The sequence below is a fragment of the Ursus maritimus genome, unplaced genomic scaffold (assembly GCF_017311325.1).
Source record: "Ursus maritimus isolate PB19 unplaced genomic scaffold, ASM1731132v1 scaffold_18, whole genome shotgun sequence".
In the NCBI taxonomy this organism is placed as follows: domain Eukaryota; kingdom Metazoa; phylum Chordata; class Mammalia; order Carnivora; family Ursidae; genus Ursus; species Ursus maritimus.
In genome coordinates this window covers 19398387-19424772 of record NW_024424230.1, presented here as the reverse complement: position 1 = coordinate 19424772, position 26386 = coordinate 19398387, and the positions used below count along the sequence as shown (strand labels likewise).

General features: G+C 41.7%; 1 protein-coding gene across 11 annotated transcripts in view; it reads right to left on the bottom strand.

Moving 5' to 3' along the window:
* TCF4 (transcription factor 4) overlaps window positions 1-26386 on the bottom strand; it is a 346179-nt gene that overhangs the window by 4738 nt on the left and 315055 nt on the right. For 6 of the 11 annotated variants that reach the window (XM_040632484.1, XM_040632490.1, XM_040632482.1 and 3 more), the window contains 5 exons: window positions 25938-26141; window positions 5810-5945; window positions 4067-4229; window positions 612-841; window positions 100-240 (listed from right to left, as the gene is read on the bottom strand). In XM_040632484.1, the coding sequence (XP_040488418.1) occupies window positions 104-240; window positions 612-841; window positions 4067-4229; window positions 5810-5945; window positions 25938-26141 (870 nt within the window). In that variant the 3' untranslated portion in view covers window positions 100-103. The remainder of the gene's footprint in view (window positions 1-99; window positions 241-611; window positions 842-4066; window positions 4230-5809; window positions 5946-25937; window positions 26142-26386) is intronic. The other 5 variants (XM_040632487.1, XM_040632485.1, XM_040632486.1 and 2 more) reach the window with 1 other exon arrangement.

Below are 26386 nucleotides of genomic sequence, written 5' to 3'. Positions count from 1 at the left end.
ATGTGTTAATTTGGGGGAAAGCTGACTTTCCTGGCTGTCGTCTTGGTGAAGAGGGACTGACCAGGGAAAGGGTTCCCGAAATGCTGAGAACACACTTGCCCTTTTACATCTGTCCCATGTGGTTCGACGCATCTCCCATCCCAGGGTGCGGGCCCGCCAAGGAGAGCGGGGGAGGCTCCGAGGACACCTTCTCTTCCTCCCTTCTTTTCAGACACGCGGCTTTCGGGTTCAGATTCCTTTCTGCGGAAGATGGAAGCAGAGCGTTTCGTTAGCGCCGCGGCGCCTGGCCAGGGCGGGCGGGCCCTCCTCCGCGCACCTGCGGACCCTGCTCCCGACGGTCTACGGGCCAGAGCGGACGCGAGCGCTGCGAAGGGCGCTCTCCAGCCACCAGCCCAAGTTCCAGGCCCGAGGGTACCTATGGCAACGTCGCCATGCCGTCCTCCTCGGGAGAGAATCCTGTAACTTAACTGCGGGAGGCGGGGATCCGCCCTCGACCCCGCCGCTCCGAACGAGGCCTCGGGCTCCGCTACCTGCCGCGGCTCACGGCCGGCCAAGTCCACCCCCACTCACTGCGGCTGCGCGACCTGGGGGCGGGGCGGGCTGGCACTGACCTCGGACCTGCTGCTCCAGGCTGAGGATGACGGCCACGGCCTGGTGCAGGATCAGGAGCTTGGTCTGCGGCTTGTCGCTCTTCAGGTGGAGCTGCACCATGCGGCCGAGCTCCTTGAAAGCCTCGTTGATGTCGCGGACGCGCAGGCGCTCGCGGGCGTTGTTGGCCATCCTCCGCTCCTTCTCGCGCTCTGCCTTCTGCTCGGGGGTCAGGTCCTCGTCATCGTTATTGCTGTGGGACAAGAGGGAGGCGACATTTTCTAATGGTGTGGGGAAAAAGAAGCTATCTAAGTTAGTTTTCTTTTGTGCCGGAGTTTTCAGGGGACGTGTCCGTCTCCGGTTGCTGTCCGTGGCAGAACTGCACATCTTGGGGCTTGCTAAAATGGAGGTGACAATCCGTACACGAGACATTCGGTTTCTCCCATTCAACCCAAACAAAACAGAAGAAGTTAAAGTGAGGGCCCCGAGCGCGCCCAAGCTGATGTAGGGGGCAGAGGGGCAAACACAGCTTTGATCAATGAGGCTACACTCTGCAAAGCAGGCCACGGTCAACTGAGCCTTTCAGCTTCTCTGCACGGCCACAGATCAGAGCATTTTACACTAAAGGTGTGTGTGTGTGTGTGTGTGTGTGTGTGTGTGTGGTTGTTTTTAACTTTCTTTCAGTCGCATCTGAAACCTGAGGAAAACAAGTGTTTGAGAAAGGATCTGGATAGGTCTACACTGAACACGACGCAGCTAAACAGGAGGAAGAAGGTCCTACATTCAAGACACCAGAGCAGTAAGAGCGAAGACTGAGGACTTTTGTCCATGTTTCGCCATTAACGAGCTTTGAAGGCGTGGCCAATCCACTTAATGTATCTGAGTCATTTTCTCCATGCATTAAGTAAAAAGGTTAAAAACATCATGATCTCCGTGGCTTTTCACATCACAGATGTTCGTCATCCCCAGAACAAGTTGGGAAAACCTGAGTCGACATCCACTACACAAAGCAAACAAAAGAAAACAAATACCAAACACCTACTGGTTATAAATGACCATGATCTCATTGTGAGTCAAAAACGAAGTTCAAAAGCTAATCTCTGATCATGAGAACCAAAATACTACATGATTCATCGCAAAGGCATGGGTGGACCCAGTAGAATCTGGAAAGGCAAGATTACTTCTGTCTGTTTCTGGGTGTCATGCTGACAGATCAGAAACTTCTGAATGGAGGGCAAATAGGATGACAGGCCATCTGGAAAGCATGTCATATAAAAAAGGTTTCATGACATCAGGGCTTCAGATATTTCATGGGTGATTACATAAAAAAAAGAGGCATGGGAGATGTGTTGTCTCAGAAAGGCAGAACAGAATGGAGAACTGAGTGGTATAGATGGAGTTAACATGAGCAAGAAACTTTTTGGGCACAAGAGATGTCATAAGACATATACAAAACGAAGGAAAACTTCACTGAAAAGTAACAGACTCCTCGTGATACAAAACAACATGGAGGTGACCATCTGTAAGGATGTTAATCTCGAAGTTCAAGCGTTGGTCTAAAGGACCATGAAGGTTAAGCTCTACTTGAAAATTCCATGAATGTGAAATGTTCACAGAATAAAGATGTTAATCACCACATTTCGGATCAGGAAGACATGGGGTAAGTTATGTACACTTAATGAATGTTAGCTTAGCATGCACGGCACTGAATCTTCCACTTTGGAGAATCTCTGGGTAGCTTTCAAATTGCAGTAAGGACGAATTACAGCCGAGAAGCTCCAATTAATCAAAAATGGGAGTGGTATTCTTAGGTTGCAAGCACACGTTGCCAATACAGATAACGTACATAAGCCAAGAACACTTGTAAGGGAGGGGAAGAGGAAGACACCAAAGAAAGATGCTGTAAGACTTGGCTCATCTCCCCCTAGGTTCAACTCCCTTCCAAATGGGACCGTCTGCCACAGATGTGTGCTGGTGGACACACAACTGAACCGAACCAGCGGGGAAAGGCTCTTCCTGTGTCATTTGATCCTTCTCACTTCTTCTGCCGAACCCTCCTCCTCCTCCTCACCCATGACTTCTGCTGACAAGGAAGCCACAGTTACGATTAATTCGCATCCACATCCCACTACACAAATAGGACATAAGAAGTGAAAAGGGAAGAGAGCCAAGTCTCTGCGGGGCCCATCCTGAAGTTAACACTTAGGTAACGTTTTTAAAGATCAAACAGGTCGCCACGGCTTTCACAATGTGGGCTGGAAAGTGGGAACTTGTTTTCCAAAGGTATTCAGGCTAACAACTAATTATAATTGGTTATTCACTCATAAATAATAAATAGATTGGTTATGCAAAGAAAACTGCCTAGCACTGCCTTACTTCACAGGCTCAGAGACATAAGCAAATGTCACGAGAGTAACCTTTTAAAAGAAGAAGGTTCTTAACAGCAAGTGAAAAATGTTGTACTGAAACCTCCAAGAACCTATTAATATGCACAAGTCACAGCCACTAGTTAAATTACTAAGAACTGAGTGGACTGACAGAGACGATGGTAGGGATGTGAAAGCCCCTCCTTAAAATCTCACCAGTGTGGCCATGAGTCAGGAAACTCTGCGGGGATGGTGGGAGGGGAGGGGTAAGGAGCTTTTAGGACTTTTGGAACTTTGAGCAGGACATGTAATAAAATCCATCCCAATCATTATAAAGGCAATATGAAAAAGTGGCATGTTCTTAATTCCTAAAGGACATTAGATCTAACCCCAAGAACGACAGCTTTTAAAAGGGGATATGCAATCACAGCACAATTGATTTAACAAATAAAAACAACCCAAGGGAATTGAGGCAAAGAACATGGGTGTCACGGTGTTCCAAAACCATCTGATCATCAGATTAGGATGAGCAATCCAGGAGATAGATTCTAATTGAAAGATATCAGATATTTAAGAAAACCAATCAGAAACTATTTTCCTGCAGTTGTATTTTCTGTAGAAGGGAGTATCTGGGAGAAAAAAGTGAGCAATTTAGGTATTAATATATATATCAACATGTTTATAAAGCTGGGAAGTCAGTATTTTCTCATGTTCAAGAAAAAAAGTCATAGTTGCAATATACCTCATTTGAGTTTTCAACATGGCTAAGATCTTTTTTTAGAAATATTTTGGAAAGATCATTTCTGACCAAATTCGCAGAATACGTACAGTTTTAAAAAAATCAACCGTTTGCACTTGAATCCGTTACAAATTGTCTGTACTGCGTGCAATTAGCACGAGGTCCAAATTCGTAAGTGCAAAGACATTTTGGGCTTCACTAGAGGACCAGTACCTGAAATGATACTCTCGTACCTCTAGAGCAAGCCTTTAATTTTCTTTTCAGCTGTAGATTTACCTGCCAGGAAAAAACTGAATAGTTTCTTCCTGTTCTGTTCACTTCATCAAAGTCCAATAAAGGAATTAAATGAAGCGACAGTATCATATACTGTTACCTAGATCTTGACCTAGTAATCGATTTGATATCCTTCTTGTCGTCATCTAACTTCTTGTCCTCGGAAGATTTCGTGTCTTGCAGGTTCTCATCGCCCTCGTCGTCGGATTTGATCTCAGAGCTGCCGGAGGAGACGCTTTGGCCCTGCAATCCTGGGGGCATGCCTACAGAAAAAAAAAAGAAAAGAGAGAGAGAGAGACCAGGTGACGCTTCCACCGAAGACTCGAGGCACAGACGCGCTCTGCAGCTAGCGGAGCTGCGGGCTATACGATTCAGGCTGCTGCACTGCGATCCTTCTGCCGTGGTTTTTCATGCTATCTGGTGAAGTTTCAAAAATGCACCTGTGGAAGCAAGTTTTCCCTGCATTGGCTCCGAGGTTAAATTCTATTTTGCAATCTTTTGGAGTAGATGGTAATTTCACTGTCTACAAAACATCAACTTAATTGCAATGAAAATCATAATCATGAAAATCACACACCTCAATGTTCTGATTAAGAACCCAAGTAAATATCAGCTATTATATTGAGTTTCTTCCATATGCAATGATTTAATAGAAAAATGTCCTTAAAATATAATTCCCAGGGAGTACGCTAAATACGTACAGTCAAGGCTTCAATAGATATCCTAATGATATTCTGAAATTAGGCTTCTCTTATCCTCAAGGAGTAATCAGCATTTAAAAATGGTACATATGGAAAGCAGTTAGCTGCTCACTGAAGAAATTTCTAGCTTTACCACTGCTCAACTTTCAAGATCACAATGCATTTCACCTTTCAAGATCATAGTACACTTTAGAGCATGCCCCTCACGTATCCACTTATTTCTACGGTAGAAGCATGTCTACTGGCAATTCTCCTCTATTTGTAGTCACTCCAAATTTGGTCTGTGGTCCAGGAGCATTCTTATCACTGGAGCCCATTAGAGATGCAGAATTCCAGACCTCCTGAATCAGAATCTGCATTTTCACAAGATCGTCAGGTCATGCCTTTTACCCTGAAGTGTACACGAAGAAGCAGGGCTCTCTCTCTCCACACATATGATTAACACTCAGATGTGTACAATGTTTAGCAGGTGAAACAAAAGCTCCTGCCTATCCCCATGGCAGTGTTACCATCTTCATTCCGAACAAGGGGCGGGGGTGGAAATGAGAGAATGTTATTTAAGTGTCTGAGAGTCCATGGGCCAGCCAGTCACCCAGGGAGCAGGGGACTCAGGTCTGGGCCCTGCACCGTGTCACTTCCTGGGGTCACGAAAGCTGCCTGGAGTCCTTGGTTTGAGGCAATCATTGCGGGGCGAGATGAAAAGAGTGAAAATCATTCCACCAAGTTCCAGTTTTGAAACGTACCTACATTTCCTTCGATCTTAAACGACAAAAACAATTTCCTTCCTTCCTATTCATTTGGAAATATCATGTTCAGGCTACAACTAACCACATTAGAGGACCCGAATGAGGAAAATGTGGAAATAGCTAAAATAAAATTTCCTCTCATCAGGCTGTTGTCTCATTCCCTGCTGAGATAGGACCAGGATTTCAGAGGATGTTTGAGCAAAACAGTTCCTGAAGAAACACAATTAGCCGGCTACGTTCTAACTACTTTCCCATTTGCTTACCATTTTTGTACCGAATTTGATTCTTGGTTTTCTGCCAGCACTTCCTGAGGAACGAACGCCAAGTAAGCCTGGGATCAACACTGCAGTTGCTATTGTCTAAGTGAGGGCAGGGTGCCTTGGGAGGAGGACCTACCTCTGTAAGGGTCCTGGGGTGGGTTCAAGTCAGGGGACGTTGCAGACTGGACAGGAAGCTGTGGAACTGGAACCTGGTTTGGCACAAGAGAATGGCTGCCTCTCAGGGCCACACCGTCCTCACGATGGGCCCCGACCTGAAAGGGTGAGAGGAACCGCAGAGTTTAGTGGCAACCAGAGGTAGGGCAGCAAGGACCTGCGGAAGGAAGACTGGCCTCCGAAAAACAAGACTCCCAAACGCCTCTCACTAGAGGGCGCTGCAGGACTGCACGTGCACCTACAGTACCCGGCGCAACACTTCACACGCAGTAAGATGCCGTGCTGTACATTCAGTGACAAATATGGCAGAGTAGCTCAGGCAGGTAAAACGTCAAATTGTCTCCCAGGGTGCTGCAGTGGAGCGCACTGATTCGTACCCATCTGTCTTCTATCATGTCCGCCAACAGATCTGACAATTATCTTAATGCCCATATGCTTAATTGTGGGCTTCTCAATTCCCCCATTGCTATCGGAAATCCTACAGGAATTTCAATTTGGCATTCGACTTTCATTTCAGGGGATAAGATTCTCAGGCCTGCCATTTTTTTTTCCATAATGCCAGCTAAGCCTCTGACAGCGGAAGCTACAGCAGTATGGGACACAGCCCCTGCTCGGTACAAATATAATAAAATGTCACCTGGCTTTCCAAAACTGGCAGCCCATTCCAAATTAATGTTTACTGCATTTCATCAGCTGCTGAGTTCCAAATCCAAAGGGGGACCATTTCTGCCAATGCCACCACACCGGAAAATGTACCAATAAAGGTTTTATTAAACACACCAGTAATGCCATCATTGCCATGCAAAGATGTTTGGACATTTTTCCATTTTTTCCCCCCACTACTCTGATCCTAGATAGACACCGTACTGTAAACACTCTTTAGGTTTCCATGAATAAAATTACAGAATACAGCACGATGACTTGGTCTGGAAGAAATACTGCTGAGCTTTTTATTAACTACTACTACCCACTCTGGGGTCCAGGGATGTTGCACTAGTGACAGTGAGACAGCCACTGCTGACTTTATAGCTTACGCCTTAAAGCAAAACCATTATGCATTTGCAAACCAAGAGGAACATGAGTAGCTTAGATTTTCGTTTGCATTTCCAAGTAGTTATTCTCTGAGCCTATTGTTGGGTGAACGTTGATGCGGGACAGTGGGTCTGACACTCAAAATATTTATCCATGAATTTCTACTGCTACGAATCAAAAAGTTTATTTGTTTTTCTAATCCAAAAACAAAAATCCCCACAAAGCAGAATCTTCCCTCTTTTGTAGCCAAATGTTTTAATTTCCAAAGAACGCAACAACAATAAGAATCTGAACTGACAACAATAAAATTCAGATACCGAAGGAAGCACATGCTATCTAAAGGCAACCTAGTATAAAGTATCACCATTACATAAGCCAGAACAGTACAGAAGGAAGTAACTCAGGGGGAAGGGGAGGGATCACGTAAATCATGCTCATTGCTCAGATTCAAAATATAGCAAGAATATACAGGATTTAAAGACTCGTGAGCATCAGGAAGTATAAATGAATGCTGTGGCTGAGTCCGGGGCTGTCTGCCACCTGTGTGCCTGTGTCCCTTCCCGGAACATTCTGAATGGTGGCTATTTCGCTTCTATGTGGGTGCTTCCCATGTAAGGAGACCATGACTACCTCCCAAAGCAGCCTGTTCCATTTTAATCACAAGTTGGCCCCCTTGTATATTCCACCCACTGATTCTAGTTTCAACTTCTGGAGTTCCGTGGAGAAAGTGCAAGCCCCCTTCGTCTATGTGACGCCCCCGCCAGGCCACTGCTGTCTACTCTGGTAACAGGAGCCCGATGGCTTCCAGGGAGGTCAGGCCCACCCGATGCCCTCGACCATTTCTCACTCACTCTTGGTCTGTTTTTATATTCGTTCCAGACAAAAGAGTGATAGCTGTTTTCCATTCAGGTTTTGATTTGCCATTTTTATGTTTGTGCATTTAGAAGACTGATTCAATCGATGATTATCCTTTCAATCTAAGATGTCAACTTGTAAGGATGAATTTTACAGGGCTTGATCAAATGGTAGCTCTTTAAGTTTGTCAATCAATGTTAACCCAAATAATTACCGTAGTGCCGATTCATATTTATTGGTATTCCCAATGGGTTTAATCTCTTAAATTTCCATAGAAGATGATTCTCAATTGGAATCACTGAAGGTAACCACAGGTTTGAGCATAGCAAGGAGGTAAATCCCTTTTATGTTAAAATCATTCTATTAAAACACCCAAGCCTTCTTTGTAAGCATTTAGGATACATTTCAAGGTTAATATTTTACTTTTCACTCGAAATATATTCAGATATTGATTCTCACTTCTATTTTTCCTTCTGGATCACATTCAGATTAGTTTTTACAAGAGGAAAAAAGAGCCCACAACCAATTATCTTTATATTTCTTTGCCTCAACTATTATGAAAGACTGAGTAAAACGAATACAATAATGAGAGTCAACAACTTCTAGATTTTAACTGTAACTGGTTTCTTTGTTAGCTGTGTAACCATGGACAAGGTGTTCAAATCCCAAATGGGAAAAAAACACTAGCTTATAGAGAATGAGTCCCATGTCTGTTGCAAAGGGAGGTAATATGCAAAGCAACTGTTATATAATAGGTACCTAATAATTATAGATATTATGTGAAAATATCTGAAAATACTTGCATACTACATAAAAACAAGAGTCTATGTAATTCGAACACCTTCAGGACACAAGCTACCTTCATTCACGATCATCTTTGCATTTCTTGTCTCTATTTTGTTCACATGCATTTGATTTTAAATCCTTCTCCTGCACAATGAGAGTAAAATCTTAAATGATATTATGTTTGAGAATTATAAATATGTTTGTTCCAACTATATTTGTTTGGATTTTAGCCATACATATTACACCTATTTTTATCTATTTTCTATAGATCATCTTAGGTCATCTCAAATATTATACCTAATCATTTTCCATAAAGGAAGTTGGGAACAAAATTACTCTTGATTTTTTTTTCTTTTTTTTGAGGGAGAGAGCATGCACGCATGTGTGTGAAAGGGGGTTGGGGGGTGGGCCAGGGCAGAGGGAGAGGGAGAGAGAATCTTTTTTCTTTTTTTTTTTTTAAAGATTTTATTTATTTATTTGACAGAGAGAGAGCACAAGCAGGGGGAGAGGGAGAAGCAGACTCCCCACTGAGCAGGGAGCCCGATGCAGGGCTCGATCTCAGGACCCCAAGATCATGACCTGAGACAAAGGCAGACGCTTAACAGACTGAGCCACCCACGTGCTCCTACTCCTGATGTTTTAAGGCCTCCCTGGTAAACTTTGTATATTCCGAGTCAAACACAAATGAATGATGATGGGTCTAGATCCATGTGGTAATGAGCCTGGTTCTCCAGGACCAATTCCATTGCCTGGGGCTGTGGAATCATATTCCAAAGAATTAACTTTGCTTTGTTTCCTTGGCCACAGGCGGCTTGTCCTAACCCCATTTACTTCTCTTTTAGAAACATTATTTCTGGTCACATAAGAGACAAGGAAAGAAAGATAGTGGATGGCCAGCACAATCCATCACTCGGAGTACCTCGGAAATAGAAGGAAAAGCCATGTGTATATACAAGGATTAGGCCTTGTCCATCTTCTAAATAATAAATATGTAATAATATAACTAGAAAAAAGCAGATTCTTCAACCTACAAATCAATTCTAAGGATGGCACCTATTTTTAGAAAATCTAGACTTCATTAAAGCCCTATTTTGATAATGTCTTCATCTGGATAAGCAATAGTTTAAAGTTAAAAGCCAACCTAAAAAAGCGGTTAATTTTATCAATATTGATTGTAATTTTTTTTTTTTTGCAATCTTTAAGGTTAGTCTTCTTAGTTACATACAATATGGTCTTAGATATATTTATGCTGAATGTAAAAGACAAAATGAAAATCTCCAAATTATTCAGTGTTAGTTGATCAGAGAGTACATTTGTTAATCCAAGAAATATTTACTAATATAGTTCATGCTTGTCACTCCACGAGGTTCTAGGGAGAAGGCGGTGAGTAACTGAGATGACCTCATGGAGCTTACAGTGGTCCTCTGTGGCATTTCTGTGCACTGATCAGTTAGTGTGGTGGTTTTAACAGTAATAGTAAGTCTCTTAGGTAAAAGGACATTTATCATGATTTCTGTAATTTGGGTTTTGGACCCAGAGAACTCTTCGGACCTAAGGCCACTCCTTGTCTCTCATGGGCCATTCCAGCTTCTCATGTCTCTCCAGTGGTACCTCTGTCTCTCTGGCTTCTGTCCCCTCATGGCTACAGCCTGGACTCTCCCTTCATGCATACCTCTCAGTACATTCTTTCAGGTTCTGTATCTGCTGCTAATTTCCTTTCTGTCTTAGTATTTCTGAGTTCAGAATGCCAAGATCATCTGACGGTGAGCTCATCATTTTGAAGCAGACATGGGCCATCCTTTGAATGGGCCACTCTAGGGTCAGGCATCCCCATTAACTGGTTCAATGAGCTACAAAAGAAGAGGAGGTGAGATCATGTGGTCCAAGCATGGCTGCCCCCCTCCCTTGCATCCATACATCATGCTCCCCAAATCATGGCTCTTAGGTACAAGTATCTAAGTTACCCTGCATCTCAGGTCAAGTTATAGTCAAACCCTGACACAGCTATTTAAATTCTCTCGTGTTAATTTATCATTGGGAATAATTAAATATCTTCAGAAGTACATTACTTCTTTTGAATCACGTAAGCACCATATAATTTTAAATAACCTTATTTTCCAAGGAAAGAATTGATATATTTATGAGGAACACTTTTCACTCACAGTACAGAGACTAAAAGGGCTTGCGAGACTTGGAACCCAGTTAGGCCAAACTCTCCATTTTATAGAGAAGAAAGCTAAGGTTGGAGATCGTTGAGTGACTTGGGAAATGTCTCGTAAGAAGATCAAAATAGAATTTGAGCTCAGAAAACTTATAACAACATTGAACAATTTGATTTGGAATGTGTGTGTGTCTGTGTGTGTGTGTGTGTGTGTGTGTGTATGGGAGCAGAGTTAAGGGACAAAAGGGGTTTACTTCCTGGAGCTTTTGTTTACGACAGTGTGCATACATGTCCGTAGATGTGTGTGTGTATAGATATAGATATGAAAACCATTTTATTTCTCTTTATCACAGGGGAAAATCTACCATAGTTCACCAACTATGGCCAAGACCAAGATGTCTAACTAAATTATAAAATTTAATATTTGCCATAACCCCTCCAACATAAACAGATTTAAAAGACATGCGGCTTCAAATTAGGTGGCTGTTGGCAAGGCTGTTGTAATGTGGCGATGCGTGCAGCATCCTGGTAAATATCCTCATCCTGATCCTTGAGCTCACAACAAACACCACAAACAAAAAAGACATTCAGCGTTTCTGCTCTCTTTGTTTCCAGGGAGTATTGTGAAAGTAATTATTCTGTTGTATTTAAGAGGCCTATTTCATGGATGGGAAAATGTATTAAATTTCATTTGGCAGTTATTCAATCCTTGTTAATGTTATCTCCAGAGATAACTGCTTCAAAGCCGGCTTTCAGCCCTCCGTTCCTTGTCTTCTACCATAATCCTTCTAAAAGAGTGTAGGACGGGAACTTTCTGGGAAACCTGTCATCAATTTCTAGACCAAGCGATACTGATACAAAACTCGATAGGCTATCAGGAACTTTTTGATATAGTAAAAGAAAAGTCTGTTATTAATGGCATCTGATTCAAACACATTCTTTTGACATAGGTGTTTTTTACAAAGAAGAAACAAAACAAGGAAATGGGACAAAGAAAAAAAGGGCCTGGTAACTTTTACTTTTCTCTCTTTTCTTTCTCTTCTTGTTTTTCCACAAACACAAAAGAAAAGTTGATGGGCTTCAGTTGTCATTAGACACCCAAAGACACAGAAAGCAGTTTGGGTGTCTGAACGGTAATCTCCCCGCGAAATATCAATCATACATGACAGCTGGAGAGCGCTAGATTTCAGTTTCAATTATCTCGCCAGATCTCCGTCATGTTAGAGGAAAGCAAACTTATTTTCCCAAATGTGCAAAACGCCGTTTAGTCCAGAAGTGCATCTTTTAAAGAGGTGGGAAGTGGTCACGCAGATTTAATGGCTCCCAGATGGGAACCCGGAAGTTCACGAAATGGCAGCGGTGGACGGATTCTGCGGGGAACCGTTCCGGAGGCACCGGGATGCGGTAGAAAACGAGATCCACCTCTAATAACCAACTCCTTTGTGCGAGAAAGTTCTAACATCTGGGACGCCCTTCAACCACAAATATCACTTCCATATTTCCCAGTTTAAAAACTTATCAGACGACTTTTTAAAAACTCCTGTGATTAAACATTTAAAGGACTTTTCACTCAAGTCAGATCTGGCTGCAATTCTTTTGTTTGGATTTTGATTCTTGGGAGATGTTTATTGGGGGAAAACTTCCTCACTCTAGAGAACACCTGTTCCCCCACCCCCACCAAGAAATCTCACAGCTTCGCTTATGCTTTGCCTGAAATTTAAGGTAATTCCTTATTGGGTAATTCTTGGCAGATTTCTTTAATGCTTATTCTCCAGATGATAAAGTAATTTTCAAGAGGACTTAAAGCATGATGTAAATTACCCTGACTTGGCAGCCCTGAACTGTCACATGGTCAGCTAGGCCAAAACTCCCATGAATGTCCACCAAAATGGTTAAAATGAATGATTCTATGACTTAATTCGAGAGATGCAAATGGCTGTTACCTGATTTCAGTTCATCTTTTTTTTTTTTCTTAACTCGTAAGCTCCACCTATCAAATCTGTTTCATTTCTCTCCTCTGTATCTCCACCCTCCGCCCCCAAGTCTCAACATTACTTTCGTAGAGTGGAAACCGTAACTGGATGCAGTCCACCAGGTAAGAACCTCAGCAGGTGGTTCGCAGAGTCCATCTCATCCCTTCCTGCCTCGGGGAAGCAGGTTAGTAAGTAAGTTGTAGGGAACTAAATTTAATCCAGGTCTGGTGAACCAAGTCTCTCCAGCAAAGAGATTATGGTGAAATTTTGCAATTACTGGTACGCGGCTTCCTTTTTTTTGACTGAAGGAAAAGACAATTATACACTTGATGTGGACTTGGGAGCTCCGGATCCCTGCGGTACAAACACACCTGTGAGAGCGTGCACAACCGTGGGGCTGGTTTCCACACAACCCACTCTGTAGCCAGCCCAGGAGGTTGACCACTAGGGATTTATCTGTACCTAACTGGCCTTTATTTTGTAATGCCTTTCTTATCATCCAAGTAACACATGCTTATTGTAAAATATTTGGAAAGGAAGTGAAGAGTAACAAGCCTAAACTAACGAAATATTCCTTCCCCATCACCTACTAAATATTCCCCTTCTGAATGCTTTATTCTCTGCCCATCACCTGTTCCCTAAGGTTCCAGCACAGCTTTCCATTGTTGTTTGGATCAAGTCTAAGATCAATACCTTGTGCATCTGTGTCCTTCACCTGGGTGCCAGAGGACCATTCCAGTTCCCTCCTATTTTCAAGTTCCCTCATCTCCAGCTTCACTTACCTACTCATGGTTCCCCATGTGCTGCATACACTTCCATATCAGCAAGGCGCCTGAGCCAAGCCCTCCCTGTTCTGCCTCCCAGAGCTGGTTTCCTCTGCACAACTCACCAACCACTTCTCTTTTATTGGTCCCACAGATCCCCTTCTTCGCACTCCTCATCGACGGTCTGGATCTCCAGCACTCTCACCACCTTGCTGGACCTGGACAGGGCTCTCCCCTGACTGTTCATTACAGACACCCCCGTGAATACCCACTCAAGGACAGTGCTTGACAGAGAAGGGCATACACTTCAATGTTTCTGCTTTGCTGCCATTCATAAAGCTTATTCTTGTCTTGAGATGTAAGCATCCCAAGGGCAGGGACTGGGTATACAAGTCATTGTATAGGATTGTAATATTATAACGTGCAATCAGATGCTTCGTAAATAGTCAAGGATGACACAGGCGGCACGTATCTGTGAGACTATTTCTGAGATCAAAAACCTTTTGATATTGTCAAACATAAATTTTGCACGTTTCCATCAAAAAATTAACATTTTGTTTAATTCAACAAATGCCTCTGAAATGTGTGCTATGTGCAAGGCACTATTCAGGTATTTGCAGGAGAAATAATAAAAGATAGACACAACTATTACTTACACGTTTCCCCATCTTAATGGTGGAGTCGTTTAAGGCAAAAGAAAGTGAATGTCATGAAGGAGTACAAGGTTGTGGGGGATTTAAAGATGGGCAAAACTATATCAAACTGAGAAACCAGAGACTTCTTCAAGGAGGTGGCATTTTAGACACACTCTGAAGGGTGGGTAGATTTTTGATACAAATTACTTAAAATTTTTTAAAAAAAACTGACATTTAACATCAATGAGGCACAATCTCAACTTTAAATCAAAGTTTCTATTTTTACGTCACGAAGTGGCATTATTTGGATATTATATCTATACGAAGAAGCAGCTAAGGAGTGCATATTAATGTGTTTTCATGTTGTCAGACTGCGTATTTTGGATGAAAAGCAGGTTTTTGTAAAGCCCTTTATAAACCTCACCGGCTTTACTACAAAGTGAACAACACAGGGCATTCTGGACACAAATGGTACCTCACTGTATGTGTGTATTATTGGCCCAAATGATTCACTCTTATTTAACTGCAGTGAAGTCTTTCATCTCCCAGCTATACAATAATAGTTTCCATATGACCAGTGGCTCTGCTATAAATAAGATCAAAAGCAAAAGAAAGGATTTAATAAAAGAAAATGACATTAAGAGTAGCATTAAATCGGGGGGAAAAATACCAATATCCAACGATGTTGTTTGTTTTTTTGAGACTGAAGCGCCACACAGTACTGACTAGCTTTCCCGATATGTCCTGAAAAGGCATTTCACAAGAAGTAGGCATGGACAAAATCCATTTGGGTAGGCCTCAGAGTGCTAAAGATTAAGCTGGGGGGCAGCGGGGCACGTGGGGGTAGGGAAGAGCGACCCCCTCTTTAGAGGCAGCGTGGAGAACAGGTAAGCGGCTCGTTTCACAGGGAAAGAGTTCAAGGGAATGTGTGCATGGCAGATGTCCATCCATTTCTCTATCCCTTTCTGTTCTATTTAATGCAGATAGACTTTTGGTAATCCAGAGATTCTCAGAGAATCATAACATTGCTCAACTCTCGTACATGAGTTCTGAGAAAGGAAGTTTTTTTTGGCAATGCACAGTGACTTGATATGAAGAGCCAACTTCCCAAACAAATTCTCTTCTAGTTCTTAAAAAAAAAAAAAAAAAAAAAAAAAATTACAATGTTAATCTCTATTCCCGACTGGATAAACAGCTGCTAATAACCTCCAGCTCCCAGGGGAGGAGGCTGCCTCCTTTCATCTTCAGGCTGGTGGATATCTGACGTGCACTGCACTTTAGTGATTCCACATGTGTCTTACTTGGCCTTTTTTAAAACTGCCCTGGTACCAGTCTTGCCAATTCAGGTTTCTTTTCTCCCCTAGACTGCATCCACAGAGTTGGAGGACACCCTCAGTTATGGTACTATTTACTCGAAATTGTAGTGCTTTCACTGTGGGTGTATTTCAAGAGGAAATTCAGGCACTTATAACATCTAGAGGAAGCTAAAGTCTCGGACCTTTGTATCTGAAGCCTTGCGAGGGAAATAACCATTTGGGTTTCTTTCAGACTGAGCTAATTACTCACTCAAGGGCTGGCCACGTTCAAAGATACTCCATTCCGAATAGCATCGTTAATGCGTTACTTACGTCTATCTGTTTGTGTGCTAAACAGAGGGGACAGCGTCAACACTTTTCCTCTGCTTAGGAAGTACCCTGCAGAAGGTTACAGGGCCAGCCGGCCCCCAGAGTCATTCTCACTTGTTCCTGAGCACCTGCTTTTACTGGTGACCTCAGTTCTACACCTCAAGATTCAGACATTTCGCAAAACAGCTTTTTAAACAAAAACCAGCTGTTTCCCATCTAGACTACAGGGGGAAGAATTTGGGCAGCTCACAGAAACATTACCCAGAGACAACCATTCCCCAATAACTTTCACACACTTTCGGCTCCAAACAAGACCCGTCCGTGTGCAGAAGCCGGGGAGAAGGCAAATGTGAAATTAAAATGGGGAAACTCGATACCCTGGTTTTTGACGGTGTGTCCAATTAACTGCTTGAAAATGAATGTGGCTATTGTATCAGGACAGTGCTACCCCAAAGATGTCATTTAACTAATATTGGACAGATCTTTTAGTTAAACTCAACTTCATAGTTGTAAGATGATTTATGGATGTAGAGGAAGCTATAATTATGCACAACTGTGAATGTCAGCCAATTAGGTAGAATCCTCGTGTTCCAGAAATGCGATGTTCAAGCTTTTTTTAATTTTTTAATTTTTTTTTTTTTAGGTTTTCCCTCTTAAAGCTGCTTTGCCTAAACCCTCTTCTTATTTTGAACCCATTTTACACTTCTATTTTCTAAGCAATTAAGATACTTTTGATTTGAAAAATTTACAGCCACAATAAAAGTTAAAATAACACAACGACCACAGATTTTGAAAAAATATAAAATGGCCAAGGCCTAGTCTTGGCTTTTAAACAGTGCCAAGTTGCTCCAGAATTTTCTGTTTTGGTATGAGTGACATAACTGAATTACTTCATGAGCTGCTACTTTAATTCCTAAGGGTGGAAAATTCCATGAGTTAATTTAATTTGGATGTAAAAAAATATACATGAAAACTCGCTCTTCCTGTGGACTCTCATGTGAAATATCTGAGCCAATTGTTGGAGCTGCTGTGCTTCGAGGAGGGGCTTTCCACCCAAGGCGGCCCGGCTGGTGCTGCACGGCCCCGTATCTTCAGAAGATTTGGGCACATAAGATCCTTTATTTTCTGCATATGTTTTCAATCACTTTATTTGATAGCTCTGCAATGCCCTTCCTAGCCCGTCCCTAACTGCTGAAATCCTACGCAGAGGCTAATATGAGCTCCATGACACCTTTTCCAGGAAGGGTTTCTGAGGAAACCTTAGGTCTCCTAAGGCTGGACAATGTTCGTCCTTCTCTGAATTGTGTCTTAGGTCACTTCATCATTCCACCTTGCGTTACAGTTAGGCACATACTTGCATTATCGCCCTCCCAGAGTCAAAGGCCTACAGGATCAGAGACTCTCAGGTACATTTCATAACCCCCAAAGGATCTGAAGACACAGAACGAGGGGGTGAACATCTGTGTAGTTGCTAATATATACAGTATTATCGCCCCCCCCCAACTCCGAAGATCTGCTTTCTTGAGAAAACAAGGATAATACCACCTTTTTAAAATGCAAGTGTTGTGCCTTTTCTAAACTATGGACAGTTTAGCATTCTGTCCTTGTCCCCAAAAAGAGTTCAATAAAAAAACATGACAGTGACTATGCTATTAAAAGCATCTACCTGCTTTTTCCTCTATTATTTAAGAAGATAGCCAAGTAAAAATATGATGAGGCCGAAGAGTCTCTTTTAAATATGTTTTATATTTTGAAAGTGGGGAAAACAACCAGTTTTTGTTTTTATTTATTTGAAGTTCATGACACCAGGTGCTAAACACATATCTTAGGGGAAAAAAATTAGGGAACTAGGCTTGTTTTGTCCTAGAAGTGGAGAAAGGGAGTCTTTTGGGTTTGAAGGTCCAATGCAGACTGACTGCCTTGTTTCCGGGTCACAGGGCCTGTTTTGAATAAGATAGGTATTGCGGGGATGGGGGGAAGAAGGGGATATACCTAGTTTGGACCGACTGCTGTGGGATTTGGGCATGCATCATGTCCTAACCATTTGTCTCAGGGCTTGTCAATGGAGCATAAGTGGTCTCACTGCTATGGTTGTATTTAAAACCTCTTGACTTTAAGTGAATGCAGAAATATCAAATGGTGAGCTCCAGGTTTCAGAAGCTGTTGTACTAATCCATGGTTAAGAGAATTTCTTTAAGTGAGACAGAAAAAGACAAATACTGTATGTTCTCATACCTTATATAGAGTATCTTAAAAAAAAAAAACTCAAAGAAATAAGAGAGTAGAATGGTGGTAGCTGGGAGAAATGGGGAGTTGTTGGTCAAAGGGTACAAACTTGTAGCTATAAAGTGAACAGACTATGGGTTGGAATGTAAAACATGGGGACAATAATTAACAATACTTTATCATATATCTGCAAGTTGTTAAGAGTAGATCTTAAAAAAAGTTATCACCAGGCACACAGAAAAAGGTAATTATGTGAGAGGATGGAGGTATCCACTAATCTTACTGTGGTGATCATTCTGCAATATACATGTGCATTAAATCATCAGGTTGTACTCCTTAAGCTTATATATGTTTGATGTCAAGAATATCTCCAAAGGCTAGGAAAAGTTTTAAAAAATAAACAGAATTTCTCCAAGTTCTTTTTCCTGTCTCTTTCTCCTTAAGTTTTCTTAAAATAAAGTACACTATTGATATAGATTAAACAAACAAACAAACCTTTCAGTTGAGACTGCTACTCTGCTCTCAGAAATGTAATTGTGGAGATTAGGATAGATGGTGACACACTACAGACAGGCAAACAGCCTAATCAAAGAGAGAAGCCTGCACTGGTCTCTATACAGCAGCCATTGAAAGATGATGGAGATGACTAAGATCTTGAGTGAAATTCTGTAACAGGCTATTTATAAGACAGTTTCCAAGTGCTTTGAAAGAGAGCAATGACCTCTCAAACTCAGTTTGGTTCCACCAAGACCAAGTCTTTGTGGACAAAGCTCACTTCCTCATTCGTGGGAGCGCCGCATGTCTGGTGTCTTGTGATAATGCTAAGGACAAAATGAGAGAAGGTGGACATCAGGAGAGTAAAATTAGTTGAATGTAACTGGTTGAACTATTAAACCCAAAGGCAGGGGACAATGTAAGCGTCGAGAGAATGTCTGTAGCCCTGAACCTCAGGCCTTCTGCTTTGTGTCCCCCGCTAGTTAACATTTTTATTCGTGGCTTTGCTAAGGGCAATAATGGCACCCATCAAATTTACCAACAACAGAGCTGGCAGAGTATGTGACCGAATGAGGACCTAAGAAGAGCTGTCGACTGGAAACAGACTGAAGGCTGAAGTATGAAATTCAAAGGCATAGAAAAACAACAAAACAATGAAACAAAAACCCCCCACAAAAGCCCACAAAGGCATAACGTGAAGTGTTGTACTGGCACAACACAAAGTACACAAGGGTAGCTGAGATGTGTGGCTTATGGATTTCAGCGGATTATAAATTCGATATCTGCCAGCAGGATGATGACGTCATCAAAATGGCTGGTAGGGTCTTGTTAGGTGGCCTTTAAATGACGATACAACATATTGAAAGGGTTTGGTAAGAGATCCACCCTGATGATTCCTTGAGCACTGTGTTCAGTCTGAGACCCTACAACGTCTTTCAAAAAGAAAGCATTCCTTTTAAACTAGGGAGAATGCACTGGAAAGTCATAAAATCAAAACTTTCACGGGGGCTGGTGGTGGTGGTGGTAAATACGTGAAGATATAAACATCTAGCCTAGAGAAAAAAAAGTACTGAATAGACTGTTGTCAAAGAACTGTAAGTTTCTAAAGTGTGCGTTGGGTTGACTTAGGGGTAATTTCAGTGGGCAGAAAAATGAGGACTGCACAGAGAAGTAAATCTGGGCTGGATATAAAGAATAATTCTCCAATATTTGATAGAAATGGGCTTTGTGGTCATTGAGAGCTACTTATCCTTGGAGGGAAGGGGGCAGATAGAGGCTTGTTGACTGCTTGGCAGGGGATTTTAGGGGGATTTGGATAGAGAGGATAGCTAAGATCCCTGAGATTCTATGGGGTAATAATAATTGCTTAGAAATGCAGCTTCTGCTTAAATATACACGAGACTTTATGGAGTCAAACTCATATGAAAACGTAAGAGGAGCAAGACTGAAGATGACAGAGCCTCTATGGGTCAGACCTTCGCTGAAATAGGTTTTTCTGACTTCTGCCACCCTCATGACTATATACACGAGTAAATGCTCCCTGAGATATCACATCCCTGCCCACGACTCTCTCCTGTAGCATGAAGCCAAGGAATACCTAAAGAAGGGCCTTGGGTTCCTATCATGGTGAGTAATGCACACACTTGTTGAATCAATATGTTATACACCTAAACTAAGGTAACATGGCATGTTAATTATGCTTCAATAAAAAACAAAAATAATTTTTTCTTGGGTTTCATGAGTTTCAGTCAGTGATGAAAAGGTTTACAGTATCAGCCATAGTTTTGAAATTGCTACGGTACTGGGTTAGAGAGGAAGTTCACTGTGGCAGTGTGGTATTTAGTACAAAGAGTGCTGCTCTCCTTGGTGGCTTGTCTGGTTTCTCTCCGAGCTTGGCCATTAACTAGTGGGCGTCCGTGCTTGGGTCACTTCCCCTTTCTGAAGCCTCGGGCTTCAAGAGTAAAATAAGGGCCATGGGCTAAATGATTTCTGGGGTGCTTTTAGAATCTAGAATTCAATGGTCCTAACTATCTTAAGAACAATGAAAGCAAAACCAAGGTAAGTTATCTTATGAGGCCCTAAGTTGTAAAAGTTCTTGTATGTTCAAATGTCAGTGAAATAAAAAAGGTGCTCTATCACCTAATGAATTTTCTTCTGATAAATTCTTTTTAACCCAAATTAAAAATGTTATGATTTTTTTTTTTTTTTGGCCTTCTTCTTTCTTTTTTTTTTTCCTTCTCTTTTTCAAGTTGAAATGCGTGGTTTCTGAAATGTGTGCCACACCCCTACCTGGGGGTTTTAGGAAGGGGTTTCAGGGATGCTGTGGAGGAAGGGTGTGAGTGGGGCGTTTTACAGGGTTCCTCCACCCCTAAGTTAACTAGATCAACCAGATCCTTAAGAGAGGCCTACTCTTCCACCAAGCATAAGGGCATCCTTCCTTCCCAGGTAACAGAGCTGAGTCCCTGCTCTCTGCTGGGGCTTGCTATACTGCTGTACTAATTTGTTTTTAAATGTGTGTCCTTTTCTACTGAACTGTGAACCCCTTGAGAGGAGAAGCCATGTGTTAGCACAGAGCCTGGCATTTGGTAACCATTCTTGATAAATGTTTTTGGAAATGAATAAGTGGACTTTAAGCAAAAAGGGTCTAGGAACCACACTAATGTTATATATTAACAGTGAAGGAGATTTTTAGCTAAATGATCCCTTCATTGCGGACTCGACTGACAAGTAGTCAGAAGCACATACAGAGTCACATGAAGACATTTTTGATGTGGGTTTTGTTCTTATTCAGTTAAAAGAGGAGATGAGGTCATCTGAAAGGCTTGCTCTCAGGTCTCATCTGTGGATCTGAATACTGAGTGAATACTGAGAGAATTATTTTGGAAAAACTGTCATTTCAATAATTTATAAAAATCTAATGATTTAATATCAGGATTAACCATGGAGGCATCTGAGGCACACGGGGGTTATTTCTGGGTAAGAGTGTCTAATTAGCTTAGTGACAAACCCACCTGTTTCCTTATTCTCCCACATTCAGAGATTTCTGCTTTGACTCTGTCGGAAACGTGGGTGGTTTTGGTAAGAAAAATAATTTAAAATTTACTACTTCATGACCCTAGTAAGGAGAGTTTACACCTCGTGCCACTTAGCCCAGAGCCCCACTTAAGAATAAGTGTTTAGACAATGCAGGTTTTAATCTAGCATACCACCGCACTGGACGTAAAATTCTTCACCTATGCATTTGGGTAAAAGGCTGCCCCGGGAACTTGGCCACGGGATGCCTGGGAATTCTTTCATCAAGGAGCATTTATCAAGATTCGAAAATCACAAGCTCTTCCCTGGAAAGGTACAGCTAGGGCTAATCTGTAGGGAGCGCTAGTGGTAGTAAGAGCGTGGAACGTGCAGGCACTGTCCCCAAGTTTCAAGTTGGCTTCAGGGCTTGAATCTCCTCCACCCTAATAAGGCCCACTGACCAACCCCTAAACTGGACATCACTACTCTCCTCAGAGGGCTCCTGTGAAGACTGCCTGAGAGAATGTTCACGGAGCACCTAGCAGAGGGGCTGTCCACTTGTCAGGCAGTCAGAAAACAGCAGTTTCCTTTCTCCCGATGTATTTACTGAGGGGGAAACAAAATGTAATACATCAAGGATTTACATCAAGGATTTACAACATAGGTGGTAAGGCAAAAGTCAGGCCTACAAAAGACATATAGTTTTGCATGACTGGGTAAGAAAAAGATGTAGCCGACAGCATGATTCACAGATCTCTGGAAAGTAGAAAGGAAAATGGACTATCACAGCGAGAGGCAGCAAGGGAAGGCTTCCTGGAAGAGGCAGAATTTGAGTCCAAGCCCTGAGAGTGGTGGGAATGAGATGGACAGAGGGAAGCTGGTAGGACAAGCCAAGCCCAAAAGACAAGGAAGAACTATCTAAGGAGAATGTAAAGGGCAAATTCTGGTAATTTGCACAGACTGGTCTTGCTGGAAGAATTTTTGCATATTGGAATAGCTGAACATAAGGCTTTTGGTAAATGGTAATGGGGCTTAATCAACTGGATTAAGATATTGGTCTTTATTTTGTAGATAATGGAAAGCCAGTGAAGGTTTCTGGGCAGGAAAGAGCATGGCCAAATATCATCTAGAAAGCCTGCAAGTCTACAACATTCATGCTAGTATTATGAGCCATGCTGCTGTGAAAAAAATCCGTTTCATTACACTAATACTTAGTAAATCACTGAAGACCTACTTCAGAACTCCAAGGAAAACATTTTATGAATCAAAAGCTAAGTACAATATGTTAGCAATTAAATGAGATAACATAACAGCCGAGGCAGAACCAGTTTTCCCCACCATGATTTCAAGCTGCTGCAGAAAGAAATGCTTATATCATCTTCCAAGTTATCAAGCCATTTTGTTTTGATTTTCGGAAGGCGGGGAGAGAGGAAGCGAGCAGAGGATGGAGGTCAAGAGGATTCAAAGCTGTCTATTCTTTAATCAGGAGGAATTATTAAGGGGACTTATAAGGGAGATTTGCTTAGAACAAAATGAGCCCTGGGATGGGTCTTAAGTTACTATAACTGGCTTCTACTCCAGAACAACGGACGAAGGTGTGTAGTTGGAAAGAAACACCCACCAGTGTTCTCTGCAGCGAAGTTTCCGGTGCATACCTCCCACTGCTACTTTATTTACTGCAGCTGGCCAAAGTTTTATAGCCTGTTTCATGTATTAAAATTCAAATGTGGAAAACATTACCAGTATCCTCCTTGAATTTTTTTTTTTGTTGTTGTTCAGAGGGAAGGGGGGGTGGGTTTTTTTTTTTCTTCCCCTTCAACTTCCTTTTTATTGTGGAATGTATCAAATGGTCAAAGGCTAACTTCAGACTGACTAAATTCAAAAACTATTTCCTTTGTTCTTATGTTTTTGTTTGAAAATTCATACCAGTTTGTGAAAGGAAAGAAATGACAATCCGATCTCTCTCACACACGTTAGAGTTTCGGGCTGGGGAAGCTCGGGCTCTGTGGACCTGCTGGGTGTTTCTGGGAAGAAAGGAGAAAGACGGCAAAGCCTCACTGGGTTCCCAGGGCGGCAGGTTGTTGCTGTGCTGCGTCTCTGGAGTTACTCTATTACCTATCACCTGTGGTCATCCCTGATGGAATTATATATAAATGCCTTCAGAGGAGGGAACGGGAACTTTTCCTCCTCAGCAGAACTAGCAGCTTTATGGCTTCTGCAGAGTGTTTTCAAAACCAAATCAAAAACGTTTCTGTGTAATATTGGCCAATTATTTCCCCCCTTCTATTGCTCTCTGCTCCATTCTCTCCCTTTCCACCCCAGACAGGTCAGGCCCCTTCCTCCTATCCCACCTTTGAATCAGACTCAAGGGGGAGGCAACCCAAAGGTCAAATAGTCCCCCAAAGCATCTATGTATAGTTTATTATTTTTAAAGAACCACTTAACCTACATCTGGTATTTAAGAGCAAACATTACATATTTATGGAAAAAACTGTCTCTGAAGCAATGTGCCCGTTCAACATATGCAAAACGAACACAGCTACAGAAATTAAACCATTTTTCTCTTGATTGAGAGCAGATATAGAGAAATGGTTATAAGTCACAGATCTGGCTTTTAATAAAGCCAGATTTCTTAATTAAAAGCAGTATTGTTTAAACATTGTAGTTTAAAAAGAAAAGAGCTGTACAAACTAAAACCTCATATTATATGCATCCCAAGTGTATTTAACACATTACCTGAGGCCAAGCTAAATTAACATCTAGATTTTCCTTTTGTAAACTCTTAGCAACTGCCATGAATAGACAAACAATTTTTACTCAACGATGAATTTTTAGGATAGAGGTCAAGGAAAAGCAAAAAAAAAAAAAAAAAAAAAAAGATTTAGCTTTGGCATTCAGAAATATCTTTCCACGTTTTAGAAGTGAGTTCATTGCTTCTATTTATAAACCAGTATTTTTGGTTTCAAATTGGTTGCAGGTTTCCATAATACACCGCTCAGGACGGTCCTCTCAATCTCAGTCTTTTATTAAGAGAAACTGAAAGGAGAACGGAAGAATCCGATTGAGAAGAACCGGTGCCTATTTTGCAATCTCCTTTTGAAATCATCAGTAAACAAGAAATGCTACATCGGTAACAGAACATAGACCTTCATCCAAGCAACTTTTTCAGAGCCTACAAGGTACAAAACAGGAGTGTTTGTTGGTCAGGCAGGAGTTTATAAGAAGCAGAGTACATAGAATCATTAGTAATACATTCTCGCCCCATTCAGTCACCTTATTGTCACCACTTAACATTTTGTTAAGAAGATTCTGCATTTTGGGGCACTTGGGTGACACAGTCCATTAAGCCTCTGACTCTTGGTTTCGGTTCAGATCACGATCTCAGGGTCTTGAATCAGGATCCGTGCTCATCAGGGAGTCTGCTAGGGTTTCTCTGTCCCTCTGCCCCTCCCCACACATTTGTGCTCTCTCTCTCAAATAAATAAATAAATCTCAAAAAAAAGATTCTGAATTTTTATACTCATCCAAAAAAAAAAAAAAGGGGATGCATTCCCCATTGTTTCCAAAAGCAATGGGCAGAACTGAAATTCCAGTTGTAACATGGACAAATCTGCTTAAATATTATTGAAATATATACTTATGCATAAATAGGCAGTGACAAACTACTATATCCTTAAATCACACATCCCCACACCATACATTTAGACAGATAAACACACCACATATTTCTACCTCCCACACTCAGAATTAAAGACATTGATTTGGATTCTTTGATAATGATAAAAAATTTCAACCTATTCATATCTGAAATGCCAATAATGTAATGTGTACAAAAGTTGGGTCCTCTAGATGATGTCACTAAGATGAAGAATTAAAAACACCAGCAATGACCCAGCAATGTCCTCCTAGGTATATACTCAAGTGACATGAAAACACACGTCCACCCAAAAACTTGTACGTGAATGTTCCTAGGAGCACTAGTCATAATCGCCAAAGAGTGGGAAGAACCCAAATAACCATCACCTGGTGAATGGATACATATAAGGTATCCCTATACAATGGAATATTGTTTGGCAATAAAAAGGAATCATGATCTGATACAGGATGAAATATATATGAACCCTGAAAAACATTACACTAACTGAGAGAAGCCAGCTAGTCAGACATATTGTATGATTCCAGTGTTAGGAAGTATCTAAGATAGACAAATTACAGAGACAGAACACAGTCATTGTCAAGGTCCAGGGAGAGGGAAGAATGGAGAGCAACTACTACTGGCAGGGGGATTTCTCTTCTTTTCTCAGGGGGTAAAACATCCTAAAATTAGACTGTGGTGATGACTGCATAACCCTGTGAACATACTCAAACACATGGAATTGTAAACTTTAAATGGGTGAAATGCAGGCAAGTGAATTATATATCTCAATAAAGTTGTTTAAAAAAGATAAAAACAGCAGCAGTGGTATTTATACTTGAAATTCTAATTCGATGTAGTGACTTAAGAGTCTACAAAGTTCATCACTTACCATGAGTGAATGTCTGTTGGCTGAAAGAAGACCGGTTCCATACCCTGAGCCCAGACCACCCATCGCTCCATTATGAGAAGGTCCAATGATTCCATGCATGTCCCCATGACCACCAGGCATAGCTGTGGACGGGCCCACTGCATGATTCCGGAGGACGTGAATAGCATCATCCAGTCTTTCTAAGCGGTCTTCAATTCGGCTTTGCTGTGGGTTAAAAAATGAGGTGAAATTTGATTTAGTTTGAAATACATGCATAGGTTATAGAAGTAAAACTCGAGTTGACACAAATCATACTTTGAGTTTCTGAATCTATGTTTCCGATAAAATTTATTTCCTGGAAACAATAATAAAAATAAACAGTGATCTTCCCAGGAAACTAGTGAAAAATCTAAATGGTGTATCATAGTGTTATTTTTCATGAACACAGTATATTTTGTAATCCTTCCAGG